Source organism: Ursus maritimus, unplaced genomic scaffold (assembly GCF_017311325.1).
Source record: "Ursus maritimus isolate PB19 unplaced genomic scaffold, ASM1731132v1 scaffold_6, whole genome shotgun sequence".
Taxonomy (NCBI): domain Eukaryota; kingdom Metazoa; phylum Chordata; class Mammalia; order Carnivora; family Ursidae; genus Ursus; species Ursus maritimus.
This window is the reverse complement of record NW_024426774.1, coordinates 18,584,324-18,606,555: the sequence shown is the minus strand read 5'-3', so window position 1 is coordinate 18,606,555 and position 22,232 is coordinate 18,584,324. Positions and strand designations below refer to the sequence as shown.

The window sequence follows — 22,232 nt, the reverse complement described above, 5'->3', positions numbered from 1 at the left end:
CCCATGTTAAGTGAGTTCTTAACTACCCCACCATGTTTAGATATTATTTTTCTGTGTAGTAGACAACTCTTTTTTTTTTTTTAAAGATTTTATTTATTTGACAGAGATAGAGACAGCCAGCGAGAGAGGGAACACAAGCAGGGGGAGTGAGAGAGGAAGAAGCAGGCTCATAGCGGAGGAGCCTGATGGGGGGCTCGATCCCATAACGCCGGGATCACGCCCTGAGCTGAAGGCAGACGCTTAACCGCTGTGCCACCCAGGCGCCCCAGTAGACAACTCTAATACCTGAAGTTTATATTACCTTTTGAGAAAGGAGTGAAGAAAAAACTAACTTGCATATAGGTGGAATTTCTTCCTACCTAGGAAGAGTATAGTGATAGGTAAAGTCTAAGTGTGGTAACAGGATTAAAGCTCCATTGCAATAAAGCTTTTTTTTTTTTAATTCCAGTATAGTTAACACAGTGGTATATTAGTTTCAGGTGTACAATATAGTGATTCATCATAGTAAGTATACTCTTAATCCCCTTTACCTAGTTCACCCTTTCCCCCACCACCTCCCTCTGGTGGCCATCAGTTTGTTCTCTGTAGTTAAGAGTCTGTTTTTTTGGTGTGTCTTTTTCTCTGTTTTGTTTCTTGAATTCCACAGATGAGTAAAATCATTTGTCTTTCTCTGACTTATTTCACTTAGCATTATACCCTCTACATCCATGCTGTTGCAAATGGCAAGATTTCATTCTTTTTTTAAAATTATTTGAGAGCAAGAGCACGAGAGAGATAACGGGGGAGAGGCAGAGGGAGAAGCAGACTTGCTGCTGAGCGGAGAGCCCAGTGCAGGGCTCAGTCACAGGACCCTGAGATCATGATCTGAGCCGAAGGCAGCCAGCTGAGCCACTCAGGTGCCCCAGATTTCATTCTTTTTTATGGCTGAGTAATATTCCATTCTATATGTATACCGCATTTTCTTTACCCAATTGGGCTGCTTCCATAATTTGGCTATTGTAAATAATGCTGCAATGAACATAGGGGTGCATCTGTCTTTTCAGATTAGTGGGTTCATATTCTTTGGGTAAATACGCAGTAGTGGAATTACTGGATCATATGGTAATCCTACTTTTAATTTTTTGAGGAACCTCCAAACTGTTTTCCACAGTGGCTGCACCAGTTCGCATTTCTACCAGTAGTCCATGAGGGTTCCTTTTCCTCCACATCCTCAACAATACTTGTTGTTTCTTGTGTTTTTGACTTTAGCCGTTCTGACAGGCATGAGGTGATATGTCATTGTGATTTTGATTTGCATTTCCCTGATGATTGGTGATGTTGAACATCTTTTCATGTGTCTGTTGACCATCTCTATGTCTTTTTGTTTTTGTTTTTGTTTTTTTTGAGAAATGTCTGTGTCTCTTTTAAATGGATTATTTGTTTTTGGAGCTTTGAGTTTTATATGGTCTTTATATATTTTGGATACTAACTCTTTATCAGATATGTCATTCAGAAATATCTTCTCCCATTCAATAGTTTAGTTTTGTTGATGGTTTTCTTTGCTGTGCGGAAGCTGCACTAAAGCTTATTAACATCTAAAGAAAGAGTATATACTTAAAGAGGGAGGATGGTATATAGTGGTAGCATACAAAAAAGCTGGGAGTCAGAAGAGTAAAGTTGGCAGTGTCATTCAAAGCATTATTGGAGGTTTAACAATCCCTATTGTGCAGTCCTTGGCTTATTCTTGTTGTGTAGATAAATGTATCTGACTGTCAATGCCTGATGTCATTAAGCATTCCAATCACTGGTAACTCCCTTCCCTAACTACACAGTGGTCTGGTTGAAATTTAGTAGATGCTAGTTTGCTTTATAGGAAGAAAAGGTACTGTTAGTTTTCTCGGCTATTAAATTTCTCTTTGTAAATCAATAAATTAGATGTGTATACTAGTCTTCTGTTGGTGTGACTAACTTTTGGTGGTTATACTGATACAGTCGTACTTCTCTTTGAGCACACTGAATTCACTAAGATCTGGTGCCTTGTAGCACTTCTTAGCAGCTGGTTAGCCAGCTCCTCTGGTGACACCTTCCACTGTGATGTGTAACTCTTCATGCCTTCTTTGTTCACATGGCTTGTGCAAACATTTTTCCTTGGCTTCTAAGGATGTTAATATTTAAGTGATTTAGGTAAATAGATGAGCTACTGAATGGTCTTTTTATTTTTTATTTTTTATTTATTTATTTTTTAAAGATTTTATTTATTTATTTGACAGAGATAGAAACAGCCAGCGAGAGACGGAACACAAGCAGGGGGAGTGGGAGAGGAAGAAGCAGGCTCACAGTGGAGGAGCCTGATGTGGGGCTCGATCCCATAACGCTGGGATCACGCCCTGAGCCGAAGGCAGACGCCCAACCGCTGTGCCACCCAGGCGCCCCCTGAATGGTCTTTTTAATGTAGTGATTTTCCTCTGCAGTGTTACAATCCGTGGTTTTAATTACTAAGTACATTATTATAAATTTCCTAGGTCTTCACTGTCCCTAACTGGTCTTACCCTTAAGATTCATGGAATGCATTTTGTATTTATTCATAGTAAAATAATTCAGGGTTCAAAATTACATTGCACACTCCCTCCCTGGATGTTTGCAAAATAGCAGCCATTTATCAAACACTCACTGTGTGTCAAGCAGTGTATTGGAATATGTCTAATACTTAAATATTCCTGCAGAGTATTTTTACAGATGAGGAATCTGAGACTCAAAAAGGTTAAATAACTCTCCCATCGCCACAGCTAGGAAAATAGCAGAGTTGAAATTTAAATCACAGCTGTTAAAATTCAAAGTCGCTTTTCTTTTTAGTACAGGGTACTTGCCAAACACATTTAGTTATGTTTAAATAAACTTATATATTATAATAATTCTGGACAATTTTTATAAACCTGTAGAACTCTGTCCCACATTTATTTTGGATATTTTTCTCATTTGGGGATTTTTTAAAGAAAAGAATGTTATGGATTTCCAAGTTATTACATGCTTAGTTTATACAGTGGATTTCTCTGAAATAGCATCTTGCCTAGTTATAACAACCTTTCTATTTCCCATGTTAATTTCTACAAAATTGATTCATGCCAAGGGTTTCTTTATTCAGTATTTGCTATGAAATATGGGATTGTTTTTCTTATAAATGTTTCTATTTTAAAGGCAGCACCATTACCCAACAAAGTCTCCTACCCTAAATGTAAATCCTTCCTCTTCAGCAGCAGCAGAAGCTCTGCATTGTGTTCTGTTGGAAGTGTGAGCTCAAGGGGACAGACGTTCCCACTGCTAAGCTGGTCCACTAAAGCTGTGATCTGCCCTTGTTGTATTATTAATGGCACAATGTTTTTATGTTGCAGATGGCTGAGAGCTAGCAAGGAAAATTCAGGACCATGATGGCTCAGTTTCCCACAGCTATGAATGGTAAGCTGCTTTGTGCTTGTGACAAGATAAAGAGGTTATGGGGTTTTTTTTGGTAGAGGTTGTAAAATATTCATTTTGATATTTTTCCTTAAGCTTATAAATGCAAAACTTAAAGTATTCTTACTGAAAATGTTTTGATAGTTTACTTCAGAACACTGCATATATCTTCTTTTAGACTATTCTGCAGTAAATCCTGTGACTCAATATATGCATGTTCTGCAGTATCATCTGGAATGTGTGCTTGCCTTTCAGCAGTTAAGAATAACCTAAAGGTATATTTGTTCGTTGCATAAAATGGAAGGACAAAAAGCAGAGTGCTATAAGGGAAGAATATTAAAGTTATTTTCAATAGTTTAGGATGATTGTAAACTGATTAAGCCAATAAAAATTCATCCAGTAATATACATATAAAATTAAGTATTCATTTTATAAAGGGTTGTGTATGCCTACATGCACAATTGTTTAATATGAAACATTTTTAAAGAAAATTTCATTAGCCAATTATAAATATAAAGGAATAGAGAGTCCAGTCAATAACTCTTTAACATTTAAATTGAAAGCAGTAATATTAAAGAACATTAGGGGTAAAAAGAAGCATCGTGAATAATTCTACCACTTTCAAACAGTAATTCTCTTTTAATGTTACCATCTTGTATTTGATCAGTTGCATCTTTTTAAAAAAATGTGTTTCCAGTCACAGGGCCAAATTAAGCACATTGTTAATATAGAAATACATGTTGTATATCTAAAATTTTAAGACTCAGGATTGACCTTCTGAGATTTAGGAAAGTTTCGGAAAAATGAATTATTTGTGTAAAAGGTGAAACTAAATTCTGTGTGGTAGAATTCTATGTCATGTAAGGGTGGACTTGAGATAAGAGTTTTGTTTTGCTTTTTGCCTTTTCAGAACTCTTAGTTGAAGATCAGTGTGAGCATTGCTGGAAATGGTATGGGATTATGAAGATTATTTGATACCACAGGCAGTTTTTAAAGATTAAATAATGGTTTTTTTCTTCATAATGAGTGATAAACATAAGTTTAGAATCAGGGTAATAATTGTAGTAGTAATGTGCTCTACCCAAATTTAGGATTTCTGCACACCATACAAAGGGGTTTGCATTAAATGCATAGTTTAGCTTCAAACTTCAACCGAAATGTTAAGAAGGTTTACAAACAAAATGAATGTAAAAGAGAGCAGTATAGGCCTAGTCTTTTTTCATTCTGTTTCTTCCATTCCCTTAACATTTGTGTATCTACTTCGTAGCTTATTGCATTAGATATGAGAAAATAATATTGGACAAAATGTTGGATAATTACTTTGGGAATGATATATAGGAATCAAGGTAGTAAAAAAAGGAATAGAGGTAGTAATTTTTTTAAAAATTCTGAAGAATTGATAGCAAATGTAGACTGTAGACTGTGGTACCCTCCTACCTAGTTTATAATATAGCTGAAGATTGAAGATAATCTTGTTTATATCTAATTCAAGTCCAATTCGGAGTTTAAGATTTTACTGGAAGAGGCATTCACATATAGCACAAAACCTTCAAAAGCAGTGTTTGCTCTTCTAGTAAATGCTCAGTTATAGATGGTATTAAATCTTTTCAATGCCCAGTACTGTTGGAACTTGTCTTTAAGTGCCCTAGACCAAGCTGTGTGTCTAAACGCTTCGAATGTATTTCTCACATTTTGCCATGTCTATTTCATCATCCCAAGACTAACCACAGATTTAGACTTCTTTGGTTCCCACAGAGCTGTGCTGCCTTATATAGTAGCCATTAGCTACATGTGACGATGTCAACTTAACTTTAATAAAAATTAAATAAATTCAGTCCCTCAGTCATATAGCCATGTTTCAAGCTCTCAAAGCCACATGTGGCCAGTGGCCATTGTATTGGACAATGCAGATACAGAACATTTACATCATCTCAGAAAGTTCTATTGAGCAGATATTCTTTTCTTAGTCTCTTTGATGCTTCACTTCCCATCTCCTCAACAGAGCAAAAAAGATCAGTGCGTCATATTTTTACCACTCGTGACTCTAATTCTGGTGTCTTCTGCACCAGCAGAATCATCCTTGCCAGAGTCTTCTTTGATCATGGTAGGTTTGCTTTATGCTTTTCAAAAATGTAATAAAATTGTAAACACAGCCTGATATTTGAGTCATCGGGTGATAAGCAAGAGGCTACTTCAAATTCATGTTGCTGCCTGTTGATTGTAGTGTACTGTAGCTTGTTCCAGCCTTAAAATTTGGGGGTTACTGAAGACTGGTTAAATGAGTAAGAAGTTCTGAAGCCCATGACAGTGGCTCTATCCAAAATTTGGAAGAGGGAAGGAGGAGGGGGAGGGAGAGAAAGGCCAATGGCTTTAGGGGGAAAAAATGCCATTTTAGAGTTTTATTACTGTTTCAGAATTTTAGAGTTCATTAGTCTTTTTATTTGTGTTATTAGGAAATTGTTAAACACAGGATCTACAGAATCAGAGGTTGGTACTGTAGCATTTATAACAGCCCAAGCATTTATTATCCATGTCCCAGTTAAGGCTTTAGTTCTGTCTAGACCAGTATTCTAGTTGTGTTTTAGAGATTTAAATTTGTACTGGGTAGACATATATCATTTGACTATTATTTTGAACTGGACCAGAAATAGTCTTCAGTTAATTTCACAGCATATGAGCAAGATTGAACATGTTTGAATCATGTACCGTCAGAACTGTGTGTTAAAATACTGCTGTGCTACTACTCAGCTGTGTTGACTTAACCTTGTGGAACTTGTGTGTGTGTGTGTACACATATGTGTATATACATATGTATATGTATGTATGTCTATGTATGTAAAACAGAGATGACACTATGTACTGCATGGGATTTAGTATATAGTGGATGTTCTGTAAATGTCTATTTTTCCTTCTACATAGACCATAAGAACGTTTTTGACAGAGCCAGTAGGTGAGAAGATGAGAATAAGCAACAGAAATCTTTACGAAAATACCATATTCTTAATTTAGTGATGAGTGGGGGAAGAATTTTAATACGTTTCTAAAGTAATCAGACAATGTAAAAGGTTGTTAGCTTTTCAAGGAAATATTAAACATCAACCCCAGAACTTAGGTTTTCCTGACTTTCTGTAAGGCTTACAAATAAATACAGAGAAAAGTTGCGAAATGCTTTCCTGGAAGTTCAAAATAATAAACTGTTGACTTTTAGAAAGGTTCTGTAAGTATATATTCTAAGAAAGCCAGAATTGGATCAACTATTTTTTAAAAGATTTTATTGATTGATTGATTGATTGGGTGGGTGGCACGGGAGGGCGGGGGGCGGGGACAGAGGGAGAGGTAGAGGGAGAATCTCAAGCAGACTCCGCACCCAGCGCAATGCAGGGCTTAATCTCACAACCCTGAGATGACCTGAGCCAAAATCATGAGTCAGACACCTAACCGAGTCACCCAGGTGCCCCAGATCAACTATTTTAAAATTGTTTTTGAAGTACATATATTTCCTAGTTTTCTTATTTCTGTGTAACTTTGTATAACATTCTTAGTGCATTAACATCTTATGTTTTAATATGGTCATTTTTTTGAAGTGTTCGGATTTAAAGATTATTCAAATACTACTTAAAACTTATTCCTTGTTGTAATGCTTTAGACATTTTTATTCTGTTAAGTGACATTAATCATGATAATATTAAATCATGATTGTTGTGTGTGATTCTCGGCTAAAGGAGTGTGTGAATACCTTTAAAGCATTCATTTTATTCATCCTTGTACCTCTAGTCTTTGTACACAATGATGCCCCAAAATGTTTTTTGACTGAATGTATATGAAGGTGTCAAGGTTGTTGGAACTAAACAAGAAACCTTATCAGATAGTTGAGTTGGCCATTGTGAAGACCGGTAGCCAAGCAAAAGTGAGGTGACAGTGGGACATCAGAAAGCGTTGTCCTTCTGATGCCACGGAGCCCTCTGCAGTCTTAGGAAGCAGTTTGCCACTCCCTGGGGATATACACTCCCTGGATGTGTGTTAGAGCAGCTCACGCCTTCCTAACCAGACTCTCCAGACTTTAAATAGTCTCAAGGTTTCTAACTAAAAAGCCTCGCTCTCAGTATTTTCTGGCAAGGGTACCTTTACCAGAAGGGGAAGAGCCTGAGAAAGATTTTAATGCTCTGACTTCTCAATTATATCGTTCCCTGGGATTGGGTTGAGTAAGGAAACTAATTTATTGAACAGCCTCCATGTGGCTGGCCTGTATTAGATGCTATATTTTTATTTTATTTTTAAGTTGGGTTTATTGGGGTATAATTATAAGTATATAGTTCAGTGGGTTTTAACAAATGTATACAGTCCTATAAATCAGGATATGGAACATTTCCATCACCCAGAAGGTTCCCTCATTCCCCTATACCCAGCCCTTAGCCACTGGCAACCACTGATCAGATTTCTGTCCCTACAGTTTTGCTTTTTCCGGAATGTCATATAAGTAAAATACACAATACATAGCTATTTGTGTCTGACTCCTTTCACCTAGCAAAATGCTTTTGCAGTTCATCCATGACATTGTATATATCTTTCTTTTTCATTGCTGAGTAGAATTCCATTATATAAATGTGTACCACAACTTGTTTATCCATTCATCTATAGAAAACATCTAGGTTATTTCCAGGCTTTGGTGTCTAAACCAAATGTCTAAAGCTGCTGTAATCATCAGAGGACATATTTTTATCTGGAAAAAGTCTTCATTTCTCTTAGGTAAATACCTAGGAGTTGTTTTTGTTTTTGTTTTTTTTAAAGATTTTATTTACTTATTTGACAGAGAGGTCACAAGCAGGGGGAGTGGGAGAGGGAGAAGCAGCCTCCCTGCTGAGCAGGGAGCCCACACAGAGTTCGATCACAGGACCCTGGGATCATGACCTGAGCTGAAGGCAGTTGCTTAACCTACCGAGCTACCCAGATGCCCCTACCCAGGAGTTTATTGCTGGGTTGTATGGGAAATGCATATTTAACTTCATAAGAAGCCAGACTCTTTTTTCTAAAATGTCTCAGTTTCCTTCCCCACCGGCTGTATGTGAGAGTTTGAGTTGCTCAGCATCCTTGCCAGCAGTTTAAAAAAAAAAACTTTAGACATTCTATGGGCATGGAATGATATGTTACTGTAGTTTTAATATGCATTTCCCGGGGTGCCTGGGTGGCTCAGTAGGTTAAGCATCTGCCTTTGGCTCAGGTCGTGATCCTAGGATACTGGGATCAAGCCCTCTGCGCCCCCACCCCAGTCAGGCTCCCTGCTGAGCAAGAAGCCTACTTCTCCCTCTGCCCTCCCCCTGCTTGTGCTTTCTCTCTCTCTCTCTCTCTCTCTCTCTCGCATAAATTAAACCTTTAAAAAATAATAATAGTACGCATTTCCTGGCTGATCAGTGACATTGAACATCTTGTTACATGCTTATTTGCCATCTGTATATCTTTAATATAGTTCAAATCTTTTGCCCATTTTTTGGATGGGGAGAAGCAGGGATTGTATTAATGAGTTGAATAGTTCTTTGTATATGCTGGATGCATGTCCTTTATTATGTTTTGCAAATATTTTCTCCCAGTCTGTAGCTTATCTTTTTATTTTATTTTTTTTAGATTTATTTATTTTAGAGAGAGAGCAAGCTCATGTACGCACAAGCATGAGTGGGGGGAGGGGCGGAGGGAGAGACTCTCAGGCAGACTCCCTGCTGAGTGCAGAGCTGGACATGGGGCTTGATTTCATGACCCATGAGATCATGGCCTGAGCTGAAATCACAAGTCGGACGCTTAACCGACTGAGACACCCAGGTGCCCCATTTTCTTTTTACTTTCTTAAGAGTGTCTTTAAGAAAGGTAAAAGTCCAACTTATCAAAAAGTTTTAATCATTTGTGTTGTTTGTGTCCTAATATCATTTCCTAATCCAAAGTCACAAAGATTTTCTTGTTTGCTTTCTTCACAAGAAGTTTCACAGTTTGGTTCCTGTGTTTGACTCTATAATCCATTTGGAGTTAATTTTTTGTATATGGTGCAGGGTAGAGATGGTTTGGCTTGTTGTTGTTGTTATTGTTGCTCATGTGGATGTTCTGTTCTTTCAGCCTGGTTCAGTGAAGGGCTATCCTTTTCCCATTGAATTATCTTGATGTCTTTGTGGAAATCAAGTGACAACATATTTGTGGGTTTATTTCTTTTTAATTATTGTCAGGGGAGATAGTTTAAGATTCTTAATCAAGTCTGAATTCTCATCCTGTCTTCTACATGTACCAACTTTGATACCTTGGGCAAATTACTCTTTCCATGTCTCTTGTTTTCTAGGGATAGTAGTAATAGTAACCTCATAGAATTCTTGCGAGACTTTTAGAAACAGTAAAGCTCTTAGAGAAGTACCTACCACATGGCAAGTTTCATTAAATGCTAGCTGTTGTTATCTTACCGATCTAATAGATGAAGAATTATATTTAGTGTTATTTTTAGAGTAGATTACATTACCTATAACATACAGTCTTTACAACAACCCTGTAAACTTAGATAATCTTCCTAATTTTCGGAGGTGGCAGCTAAGGTACAGAGAACATGAGCATCTTATCCATAAATATTGAGAGACAGTGTAACACAGAGTTCAGGCTACCTGGGTTCTGAGCTCAGTTCTGCCACTTATTAGTTGTGTGACCTTGAGCAAGTAACTTTAGCACCATGGGTTTTCGTTTCCTCACCTGTGTCATGGGGATAATAGTAGTACCTAATGTACAAGGCAGCGGTGGGAGTAGTGAGTTACTGCATAAAAGTCCCTAACATAGAGTCGGGGCTCAGTGAAAGTGAGCTGCTTCCTTCTTTGTCATCCTTTGTTGTTGTCATTGTTTTTCTGTTGTCATCAGTTTTCCAGATTCATACGGTAGTAAAGCAGTCTGATACCCACACTCCTACTCACAAGAGTCGTGACAGGTCAATTTGTTTACTTTATAATAAACTGATAAACCAAGTAGGTGTTTACTGTGTGTGTGATATTTACTTAGAAAGTGTGTGTAGGTTTAGCTGTTTTAGGAACTTAGTTCTTCAGTACATCTGTTTCTGTATTTTTAACTCTAATCTTAAAACTTGTCTTTAAAAGAAGATGTTTATAGATTTTTTAAAATCCATTCACTTAGGGCTAAGAAATATTTGTTAAATCAGATCCATCTTAGTGTTTCAAATTACAGTGGGTACCTACTTTTCAATGATTTTTATACCATAAACAGCAAACATGTATGAATTTATCTAAACATATCTTGTTTCTTATTGGTGGAAGTTGAGTAAACGGAAAAGGTAGTCAGAAGTGAAGTGTGTAGATGGTTATTAGCTATGTTGAATGTGCAGAGAGGAGGGGAATAATATTTTATTCATCTTTTTATTTCCAGAATTTAGCTTTTTGCCTATTTCTAGTGAGAAGTATACAGTAATTGTTCTATAGATGTTAATGGGGTGAATGAATGAAGAACCTCAGGGCTGTGCTATATATATATATGTATATATGGTCATGATAGAGCCTTGCTGTTTGTGTCACGCAGGGATAGAGTACTGTCACTAACTGGACACCTGTGATTCATATTTACATTTTAGAATTATTTGGAGCATTCTCATATATATATATACTATAATTTCTTTGTTTTTCACTTCTGGTTTAGGAGGGCCAAACATGTGGGCTATTACCTCTGAAGAACGGACTAAGCATGACAAGCAGTTTGATAACCTCAAACCCTCAGGAGGTTACATAACAGGTTTGTATTTATATATTTTTTTGTATTTATATTTTATTTATGAGTTCTGTTCCTTTTCATGTAATGTCTTAGAATTAGTTTTAATTCAGTTACCATCAATTTTGTATTACTAAGTGATAAAATTCCTATCAATCAGAATTCATGCATTAAAAAAAATAGTGGCTTTCTTAATTTACCTGCAACTGTCTTAATTTGTTGTTTTGGATTTGGCTTATGGAAGATCTTTTCTTAATCCTAAATGATAACCAAGAATTTCAGTGTAATTGTCCAGGTTCCCACTTTAACATTGTTTCTAGAACATTTTCAATTTATTTCTTAAGGTAATTGAGACTTTTTTCCAACCAAATTTATTAATGTGCTCCTAATATGTTATGCCTGTTCCCTGTATAACAATCAGTATTGCTAAGTCTAGAAGAAGTGTGTATCAGGCCCATTTCCTTGAAAATAATCTAGAAGGTTTTTTCTATACTCTGTTTTTATAATGCTAGTCCTCTGTTTTTGAGAGGTGATGCCAAGCGTTGGTTGTTGGCACTAGCCCTTGTTTTGGAAGATGGCCTCCATAGCCTAAAGAGGATTAATATAGGTGTGTATTTCAAATTTTTTTGTGTAGATTAAACTTTTTTCTGTGCCAAAGCAGCTGAGTGCTTTATTTACAGTAACAGTAATTGTAATGACTAATATTTACCAGATCTGTGCTGTATTTCAGGTGCTGTACCTCAGTGCATCACCTCATGTACTCTAGCAACAACCTTGTAAAGTAGCTACTATTGTCTGTATTTACAGATTGTTAGTGTTCATCTGTGCTTTGAAACCTTTCAGTCTGATTTTGGAATCCATGCTCTTAGCCGTGACAGCTTAATGTTATTTGTACTTCTATAATAATAGCTACCTTTCCTGGTATCAGGACTGGGATTTGATTACCCTACTTACAAGTTAATAATGTAGTCTGTTACTGTCTCATGGATGCGGCACAAGACCCAGGGTTCCTGAGTCTGAGACAGAGGCCTTTGTTACAAATGGCACAGCTAGCAGCATGAGCATCAGCATGTTCCTATAGCCTCTCTGTCCCCTAAGTCCCACAGGGTATTGCAGAGAGCCCAAAAGGATGTTAAAAATGCAGCAGTTGTGTTATAGGGCAGGAACACTGAGCCTGAGGGAACCCACCATTTTTAGCAAGTAGGCTTGTTTTTTGGCCCCAGGGGAAACATTACCTCATCATGCCTCAAGATTGCTCACTGCAAACCCAACCTGAGAAACAACCCAGGTGAAGAGTAGTTAGGGTCTTGCATTCTTGGCACACACAGCAGGACTTAGAGGATTGTGAGAGACCCACTGGGGGACTGTCTTTCCCAACACCTATTTTTTTATTTAGAACTCTTCTAGGGACTAGTGTTTTAAATTATGAATTTTATTAAATGGAAATACTATCAAGTAATACCCCAGTTATTATGAAAAAGCTAAGATGACTAATCTTTCATCATTGATTAATGCCTGTAACTTCATTTGTGGCTTTTTTGTTTTAAAACCTAAATCTTATTAATGTAATGTAAATAATTTTATGTGTGTGTTTCTGTTTAATTTATTCTTTAGTGACTGCAATAAAAATGACAATAAAGCAATAACATTGTCAGTATTGTCCGTTATTATTATTCAGAGGCACTGGAGGAATTCCATTTACTAATGTGCTACTTGATTTTTGTTCTTATTACCTTCAGGTGATCAAGCACGTACCTTTTTCTTACAGTCAGGCCTGCCGGCTCCTGTTTTAGCTGAAATATGGTAAAGTGTTCTCTCTCTCGTAGATGAATTTAAATTTCTGGTTTGGTTTTATTTTGCTTTTGATACAGTGTTAATATAAAGATGTTTTTACTCAGAGTCTGCTGTTGTTGTTTATTGAAAATTTTATTGAGTAAATGACTGAAAATAATTGGGGTTTTGTTCTATTGGACAAATTTTTTTTTAAAGATTTTATTTATTTGAGAGAGCAAGCGTGAGTGCAGGGTGGGGAGGAGCAGAGGGAAAAGCAGACTCCCCACTGAGCACGGAGCCCGAAGCGGGGCTTGATCCCAGGACCCTGGGATCATGACCTGAGCTGAAGGCAGATGCTTAACCGACTGAGCCACCCAGGCGCCCCTCTATTGGACAAATTTTTAATGTCCTTAGAATTTTTAAGGTAAGATGTATACATTGCCATTGAAAAACATTCGTTTATAATTTGGTAGACTCTCAAAATATTCTTTCTGTTACTTTGTAGTTATTTCATTTCTTTCATCATCTATAAACCCAAAATTAGCCCTCCCTTTTCCTGCTCCTACCTTAAACAAAATTGTTCTTTATATTAGCTAGGGTTTTTTTTTTTTTTTCAATTTTTAAAAAGATTTTATTTATTTATTTGACAGAGAGAGAAAGTGAGAGAGAGGAAAGAGCACAAGCAGGGAGAGCAGAAGAGGGAGAAGCAGGTTCCCCACTGAGCAGGGAGCCCCATACGGGGCTCGATCACAGGACCGTGGGATCATGACCTGAGCCAAAGGCAGATGCCCAACTGACTGAGCCACCCAGGCACCCCTAGGATTTTGCTTTTTAATGCATTTACATAAATATCAACCCCTACCCCATCTTTCTTTCCACTTGGAATATTCCCATGCCTGGTGGAGTACTGGACACATAGCAAGCTTTCAATAAATATTTGAGCAAATTAATAAATTAAGTATAGAATGATTATACTCTTGTATAATTTCTTTCTGTCCGTACTGGTGGAATTCATCCCGAAGGTCTCATAGATTCTCTCTACATGGATGCTATGTACACTGGCAGTAGTATTTCGTTTGATGCTATCTTTGGTCAATATTTCTTAATGTACAGGTTTTAGGTTTTTGGATTTTATTTGCTTAATCTTATATATGTGGTTATTAAGTGATGATCTGTGTGTGAATGCTATGTCACTGTTTCTATTTTATCATCCTCAAAAATAATGCTAACCCTACATACCAATCTACCCACCTCATGATCCTTTTAGGGCTTTATCAGATCTGAACAAGGATGGGAAGATGGATCAGCAAGAGTTCTCCATAGCGATGAAACTCATCAAACTAAAGCTGCAGGGCCAGCAGTTACCCGTGGTCCTCCCTCCTATTATGAAACAACCTCCCATGTTCTCTCCATTAATTTCTGCTCGTTTTGGTATGTATTTATTAGTTGAATTGACTGCATTTGATAGTTAAACTTGATTCCTATACATAATATTTTGGGATTAGAAAAGGGTTTGTTAGCATAAAACAATAATCCTCAGACTCCAAGTTAGTTTACATGTCTGAGATAAGATGTTAAACTCGCTGTCATGGCAGGGGTGTCCTTGTGTCCCAGTTTTCCAGGGACAGTTCTGATTTATGCCTGTTGTCCTGGCCTCAAGTCTGGTTAGTGTTCGCTTTCACAATTCCCAGTTGGATGATAAATTATATGACCCCCCCTAGTAGAGCTGATCTTAAATACTATTCTTAGTTTCCTCTCTACTCTGTATGAGTAACAGAAAAAATGTGAACAATTTTAAACTCACTTGAAATGGTTTAAGTTGGGAGGTAATTTAAAATTATTCCTAAGTAGAAATTTTTCTAATTTAAAGGTTAATTACCCAGCTAAATTTAGGGCTAAAAGTTGCAGACTTTGTGCTCATTAATTTACATATTCATCAGAGAGAATCGTTTTTCTGTTAATTTTGATTAGCCAATTTCTTATTAATTATATATAAGCATTCATTGGAATGGAACATTCAATTAGGTATCTCTGTGAATCTGAAGCATGTTCTTTCATTCCAGATGTTAGATCTTAAAATACTAAATTCTTTGACTAGTGCAGTGAGCTCTAGAGATAAATACTAGATCATTTTGTGACCATAGTGTACCTAGTAATCTGCAGTTAGTCAATGAATAAAAGTCATCATTTTATTATTTTTAAAGAATTGTTGTTAAATCCGTGGATGTGTTACTTATAAGAAAAGTGAAATATGTGGCATACTTTCTTCTTACAAATAATACCTATGCATAAGTGGATCTCCTAACGGATCTAGTAACTAGAATATCCTTTTTTGGCGGGTGGGGACTTTGGGGGAATGTGTGTGTGTGTTGAGTAACTCAACAGCACTATATTTATTATTATCCATCCTTACACAAAACCCCACATTTAATCAGGTAATACATGCTCTCTTTGAGAGTACTAATATTTAATTGGAAAAGCCTGCTTAGCTTTCATCATGATGCTAGAGGAGAATCTTTAACTCCTTAGAAGGCATTCCCGTAGTTTACACAGATCAGAATGTTGATATTAAAAGCAGTGGTGTACCTCCCTCACTGCTAAGTCAGAGCTGCTTTAGTGAACTTTTTAACTAGAAGACTAGTTTGCCTGTATGTCTCTATACACGTGGATCTGCTCACTGTACTGTCAATTTGTTTTCTGGCATTTGTTTTACAGTCCATTGCTAGCACTGAGAAATGTGTTCTGTTTTGTCTCTAGGAATGGGAAGCATGCCCAATCTGTCCATTCCTCACTCATTGCCTCCAGTTGCACCTATGACAACCCCCTTATCCTCTGCGACTTCAGGGACCACCCTTCCTCCCTTAATGATGCCTGCTCCCCTAGTGCCTTCCGTTAGCACATCATCACTACCAAATGGAACCGCTGGCCTCATTCAGCCTTTATCCATTCCTTATTCTTCTTCAAGTAAGTACTAGCTAATGAGTGAGAAACTGTCAGAGAAAGAAACTGGTACATTTGTGTCCCAGTAAATACAGATTTCCTCCATACTTTGTGGTATTGTTTAGTGTGAACCTTTTTCTTTCTTCATTTCTTTCTTTCCTTTTGTTTTTTTTTTTTTTAGCATTGCCTCATACGTCATCTTACAGTCTCATGATGGGAGGACTCGGCAGCGGTGCTAGTTTACAGAAAGCCCAGTCTCTGATTGATTTAGGATCTAGTAGGTATGAAGGCTTAAAACCTCCAACTTTTTTGCTTTCATTAAGGAGTGTCTACAAATGACTTTTTTTTTTTTTTGCAAGCTCTGAGCTTATCCAGGTTTTACTTTATAATGGCCAAATGTAAAATGGGTAAGGTAAATTTATTACTTATAACTCACATAAAATAAAATTTTTATTTTTGGAATTAGTAAATGCTTGAAAAAATGTTTCACATAAACTAAAAATGTTCTGCTATGTTTTTAATCAGTCAAGCTTTTGTCCAGAATAATGTACTTTTTGTATATGTTTCTCAAAAAGTCTCATAATTATGGTATATTATTAATTTTTTCTTGAGCAAATTCTGCTGCTTGAATATCTTTTAAATTTTAGAAAACACAAGAGCTTCAGTATTCATTCATCATGCCTCATATAAATCATAATAATACTCTTCAAAGCAATGTACCGAGAGTGTTAGCTTTAACCCAGAAGAAGAGTAGTGGTATCCCAGCTTAGATACTCATTGAATGTGTGACCTTGTTTTTCACAACATCACTGAGCCATAGTTTGCCCATCGAAAAGGTAGGGACAGTAATACCTTTTAAGTTTGTCAGAGGGATTAGACATAGTATTTGTAAAGGCCCTAGCACAGTACAGAACCTGACACGTAGCAGGTTCTTGGTATACGGTAGTTCTGTGCTTCATGTGGTATTTGCTTTCCTAATAATGAGGTTAAATTATTTAAATCTTTAAAATATCAAACACAAAAGCATTTACTATCGTACTATAGAAGGTATGATTCTTAAAGTCTCTGCCTTATAAGGTTTAACTAAATGTATTTTATTTAGTAACATAAAATTTTTAAATTTGTTATAGCTCAACTTCCTCAACTGCTTCACTACCAGGGAACTCGCCCAAGACCGGGACCTCAGAGTGGGCAGTTCCTCAGCCTTCAAGATTAAAATATCGGCAAAAATTTAATAGTCTTGACAAAAGCATGAGTGGATACCTCTCAGGTAGGTGGCATTCAGTGCTTAAGAATGTGAGAGAGTTAAAGTTTTTTATATGAATTTCTACTGAAGAACTTTTGAGTTTGTACTTTGTAGCTCATCTAAATTTTTAACATCCAAAAAATTTAGCAGGCATTTGATAAATACAAATATTTTAAGTTGTGTGAGAGTTCAAAGATGGATAGAACTTGGTTGATTTCTTCAAAGTTCTTACAGTGAAGTTGAACACATAGCTAGACACCCAAGTTTTGGGTGTCTTTTTGAGAAGATTAAGCCTCACCCTCTAGTGCAGTGAAAGGAGAATCTCCTATAACAAGGACCAGTATTTGGGACTTAGCCTCAGCTTTTCCCTGTGGGTCCCCTTCCTAATTGGGTCTTTCTGTGCTTACCCTTACTAAAACCTCTGTGAGCATTGTCTACCCTTTAATGTTCCAACCTAGATGCGCCCATAAGACTTGACCTCAGGTCCCTACAGAACATTTGAGTCCATGCTAGAACATTATCCAAACTTTTCTAATAAGGATAGTGGAGGGGATGTAAATAGAGGGTATTAGGCAAGTAGAGTTCCCATCTTTTAACTTTCCCCCCTCTTTTCACTCAGCAACTAATTTACAGTTTAGACTGAGTAATAAAATAAGTATTTTAAAATAATAGAGCTTTAAAGTGCTTAGGGAACATAGAATGGGAGATGCTAATACTAAAGAGATTAGATAAAACATCTTATAGGAAGGGAGCGTTTCAGCTCCAACATGAAAGGAAGAATTAGGGTTTGGACACATAGAGATTAAAGGTGATAGCATTTGAGGGTGACAGAGAAAAAAATCTTAAGAGCAAAAAGTACATGGTATGTTTGGAGAATTTGAAAGGTAGTCTATGGAATAGGAGTATGGGGGTCTCTTAATTGTGCAGTGGGGCAAGGGAGCAAGAAGGCCTTGGAATTGATTGGACAAGCAAAACTGTGCAATGTTTTCTTTATATTTACATAACTATGTGATAAAAACTTAAGAAAAATAAAAGGTAGGGGGTGATCGGTCCTTAGGCTAGACTGCTCCCTTTCTATACACTTAGCACTGCCTACAGCGCTTGTGTCTAAGGTCCTGTATGTCAAAGCCACTAGAAACTGAAGGGGAAAAAAGTGGGCAAAGGAATTGCGCACACAAAATTCAGGATGGTAGTTCCCTGTCCGGGAGGAGGCCTGGAGATAAAGTTGTGGAGCATAGCTTCAAAGCATTTAGTAATGATCTAGTGTTAAGTTTGGGTGGTAGGTTCAGGCATGTCTTTATATCATAACTTAAAATTCGCTATTTTATATGTATCAAATAGTACATAATAACTATATTTTTCTGTAATTTTATCAAATTACTTGAAATAAGATATACTATATTTTTAAGTCACATTTTTTTTAAATCATTTTAACATCTCTGAAATTAGGGTGGTGTCTCAGCACTGTGTCATGGTTTTGTTGGCCGTGTTTTAATTTTTCTTAGTGTTACATAAAATAATGATGGGTCTTATAATTGATGGCATCTTAGAGTCTGTGAAATATGCTGTTCAACACACTTAAGATTCATGAAAAGTCACAATTCCCATTTTTAGAAAAACTGAACTTTGGGCCCTATATTTTGCATTAAAAAGTAAAATAAAAAGTAGACTAAAAAGACATGTACAAAAATGTTCATAGCAACTTCATTCAAAATATCCAAAAAAGAAACAGCCTAAATGTCTATCAGCAGGGGAATGAATAAACATATTGTGTGTTTCTGTAACACAACACTTCACAGCAAAAAGATGAATAAATTCCTGATACATAACAACATGGATAATGTACTGAATGAAAGAGGCCTGGCCCAAAGGGTCCACACTATTTAATATATTTATATGAAGCTGAGGAACCAGAAACCTGATTGATGGTGATAGAAATTAGAATATTCTCATTACTCTGTGGGGAAGGGACCATGCACAAACCTGCTGAGGTTCTACAAACATTCCGTATCTTGATCAGGATGTTGGTTGCATGTGTACATACCTATGTAAAAACTCATCAAGCAGTACACTTTAGATTAGTACACTTTATGTATGTACTAAAAACATACAGTATAAACAAAGGTGGAATGTGAAGGTCAATGGAAAGTCAACTATGAAGAATTAGTCCCCTAATGTTACTTTATTTGTATATGGCACATTGTATGAAGTTCATGTATTGACTTATTCTCAGAGAATGTTATTCTGAAACATACAAGAGTAAAGCTATATATTCATAGTTAAGGGAAAGATTTAAAAAAAAAAATAGTTGTTTCTTATGTCTTGAAACTGAGCATGAGCCCCAGGTGTATGAGGATGGGACTGACCTAGACTTACATGTTATGCTTTGTTCAATGAGTGTAGCATTCAGTGGTCTAATTTTCTTCCTCTTCTCCTTCTTCCCTTCCCCCTAAACTCTTGTGATTTATTTAGATTAATTCATTGACTCATAGTTTCTGAGTCACATATCTTGTGGGCACTCTGTGACGCACTGGAATGCACAGAGAGGGGAAGATATGGTCCATATTTTTGAGGAATCCATAGTATATAGGTTACATAATCATAATATTTGATTAGTGGTTTAAAAGTGCTGTGATTGGGGTGCCTGGATGGCTCAGCTGGTTAAGCATCTGAGTTTTGATTTCAGCTCAGGTCATGATCTTGGGGTCATGAGATTGAGCCCCCCGTCGGGCTCCATGCTCAGCACAGAGTCTGCTTGTCCCTCTCCCTGTGCTCTTCCCCCTGCTCGCTTGCTTACTTTCTCTCTCAAATAAATACATAAAATCTTTAAAAAAATGAATAAAAAATAAAAGTGCTGTTGATTACTATAGATGAGAAAGCAACCAATGCTGAGGATATGAGAGTTTCATAGAAAAGATGACATCTGAGCTGGATCTTATAGGATGAGTAGTCCACCAGGTAGAGAAGGAGGGAGTAACATTATAGGCACAGGAAATAGGATATCCAAAGGATTGGTAGACCAACAGTGTAGACGTTGAAGTGAGCTTTTCCTAGTAGAGTACTCTGTTGGCTCTCTATAGCCCTCTGTATAATTTACACCTTGCACATATTTAAGCCTTCCACCTGTAGGCTTTTAACCATTTACATTCCTTCCTTCCTTCCTCCTGTTTGCTCTGTTGCCTAATGCCAAGGGATCTACTTTCAGTTGTCTTTGACCAAGAGCTGAACATTAGTTACTAGACCTTTTTTTCAGGCTTGAAATAACCTTCCATTTCTCTTTATTAGAAGAGTCCTCCTTTTAACACAAAGACCTCCTCAAATCTCACGTATGTGAAATCTACTGAGGACTAATTATTTGGGAGACGGTATGAGCTATTTCCAGTGTTTTTTCCTTATGTGATTTCTATTAAATGACCAGATTTTTTTAAGACTGAAAAAGATTTTAAAGTTATATAATATAAACATCCAACTGCATGTTATAATTTATGGTGTATTTGTGTTTGTTCCATGTAGTATATATAGCTTTGATTACCCAGACCTCATGTTCAAAGCTCAGTGAAACAGCGGGTTAGAGAATTCATGCTGGCTCTGTAGTGGCAGCTGTTGCTGAGGAAAAGTTGGTGGACGTACTCTTTTCTGTGCAGAGTTGTTTGGGTAGTTCTCGACTCAGGCTGAACCTTGAGGGGCGGACTTTCCAGTATTCATGGCTCAGTCGTCACCTGGGAGTGGGAGGTGGGACACCTGCATTACTGACTAGGAGACCTGCCCTAGAGAAGCCATGTCGTTTTATCCATGGTCAGAAATCCACACACTTGCCCACCAGGAGTGAATGCTCCTGTGAATCAGACAGGGACTTTCTGTTCTGAATGGATTCTTGGGATTTCTGTGTGACCATTATCCTGGCATGAAAATGCAGGTCAGGAAGCCTGTTACAGAAACATATTTTTGATCGCTGAGGGAGAGAAAGGAAGTTGGAACAGTTCATTACAGATCGTAAGCATTCAGTGAATGCTGTTATTACTCTCAGACCCTATCCCAGAAGTCCCCACTGCGCCTTAGAGAACTTTGGATTACAACTGTATTCATCACTTTAGCAAATATTTATTAAGCATTTATGTACCTGGTACTGGGTACAAAATGTTAGTGAATAAGGCAGTCAAGGTTTTTCTCCATAGGACCTAGTATGACAGTGGAAACAGACAATAAGCAGGTAAACAGGAAGATAAATGTTACATTATAGATTGTGATACAAGCTATGAAGGAAACAAGCAGGAAGTATATTGGATCATAGGGTGGAGAGAGAAGGTATTTCTGAGAAGGTGACATTAAATTGGGACTTTTAGGGTGGGAAGGACCCAGACATGCAGTGATGTTGAATTGTAGAACTTGATGTTGGATGTGAGTGTACATGAGGAAGGGATCAAGGGTGACTTTTTGGTTTCTGGCTTGAGCCCCTAGAGGGGCAGTGATGCCACCCAGAGTGGGGGGAAGGCTGAAGGTAAATGGTTTGGGTGAAGGCTATGAATGGGGACTGAGAGAGAGTCATTTTGTACGTATCTGGTTTGAGATCCCTGTGAAATGCCAGTTGTATATAGAAGTCTAAACCTAGAGCAGAGATTTGGGCTGGGGCATACATTTGCAAATTATCTAGGTGCTATTTAAAGTCACAGAAATGAATGTGAACACACAGAGAGAACAGAGTGCCCAGGACAGAGCCTTGGGGAATGCCAGCATTTACAGGTCATTTGGAAGAGAGAGAGTAGAGACAGAGGAAAGATCAGAGAGAGATGAGAAAGTCTGAAGATGCTAAGAAAGCAGTGCTTAGAGGTGCATAGGGAGCACGAGGAGGCCCGAGAGCTCAGCTTCCAGTACTTTCTGTGCCAGCACTTGGTCCTTCGTGTTGGTCAGTGGTATACATTGTGACTTTCTGAAAGGACATGGGGGAACACTTGAGTTACTAATTCTTGATTTTAAATTCCTTGGGGCAAGGGCTGTATTTTGATTACTACTGAGTGCTCAGCACCTGGCACGTGGTAAAACCTTTTTGATGTTAAAAGCTTCCAGGGTAGCAGCAGTAGTATTTTATGGAATACAGTTATTTAGGTTTGCATGA

The 22,232-nt window shown here is 37.3% G+C and overlaps 1 protein-coding gene across 1 annotated transcript in view; it reads left to right on the top strand.

Moving 5' to 3' along the window:
- The window catches only part of ITSN2 (intersectin 2), a 139,274-nt gene that overhangs the window by 23,868 nt on the left and 93,174 nt on the right, over positions 1-22,232 (top strand). Inside the window, 9 exon segments of the mRNA XM_040622951.1 lie at positions 3,369-3,432; positions 5,499-5,533; positions 5,883-5,916; positions 11,092-11,184; positions 12,900-12,963; positions 14,201-14,364; positions 15,691-15,897; positions 16,055-16,154; positions 17,004-17,143. Of these exon segments, the coding sequence (XP_040478885.1) occupies positions 3,402-3,432; positions 5,499-5,533; positions 5,883-5,916; positions 11,092-11,184; positions 12,900-12,963; positions 14,201-14,364; positions 15,691-15,897; positions 16,055-16,154; positions 17,004-17,143 (868 nt within the window). The 5' untranslated portion in view covers positions 3,369-3,401.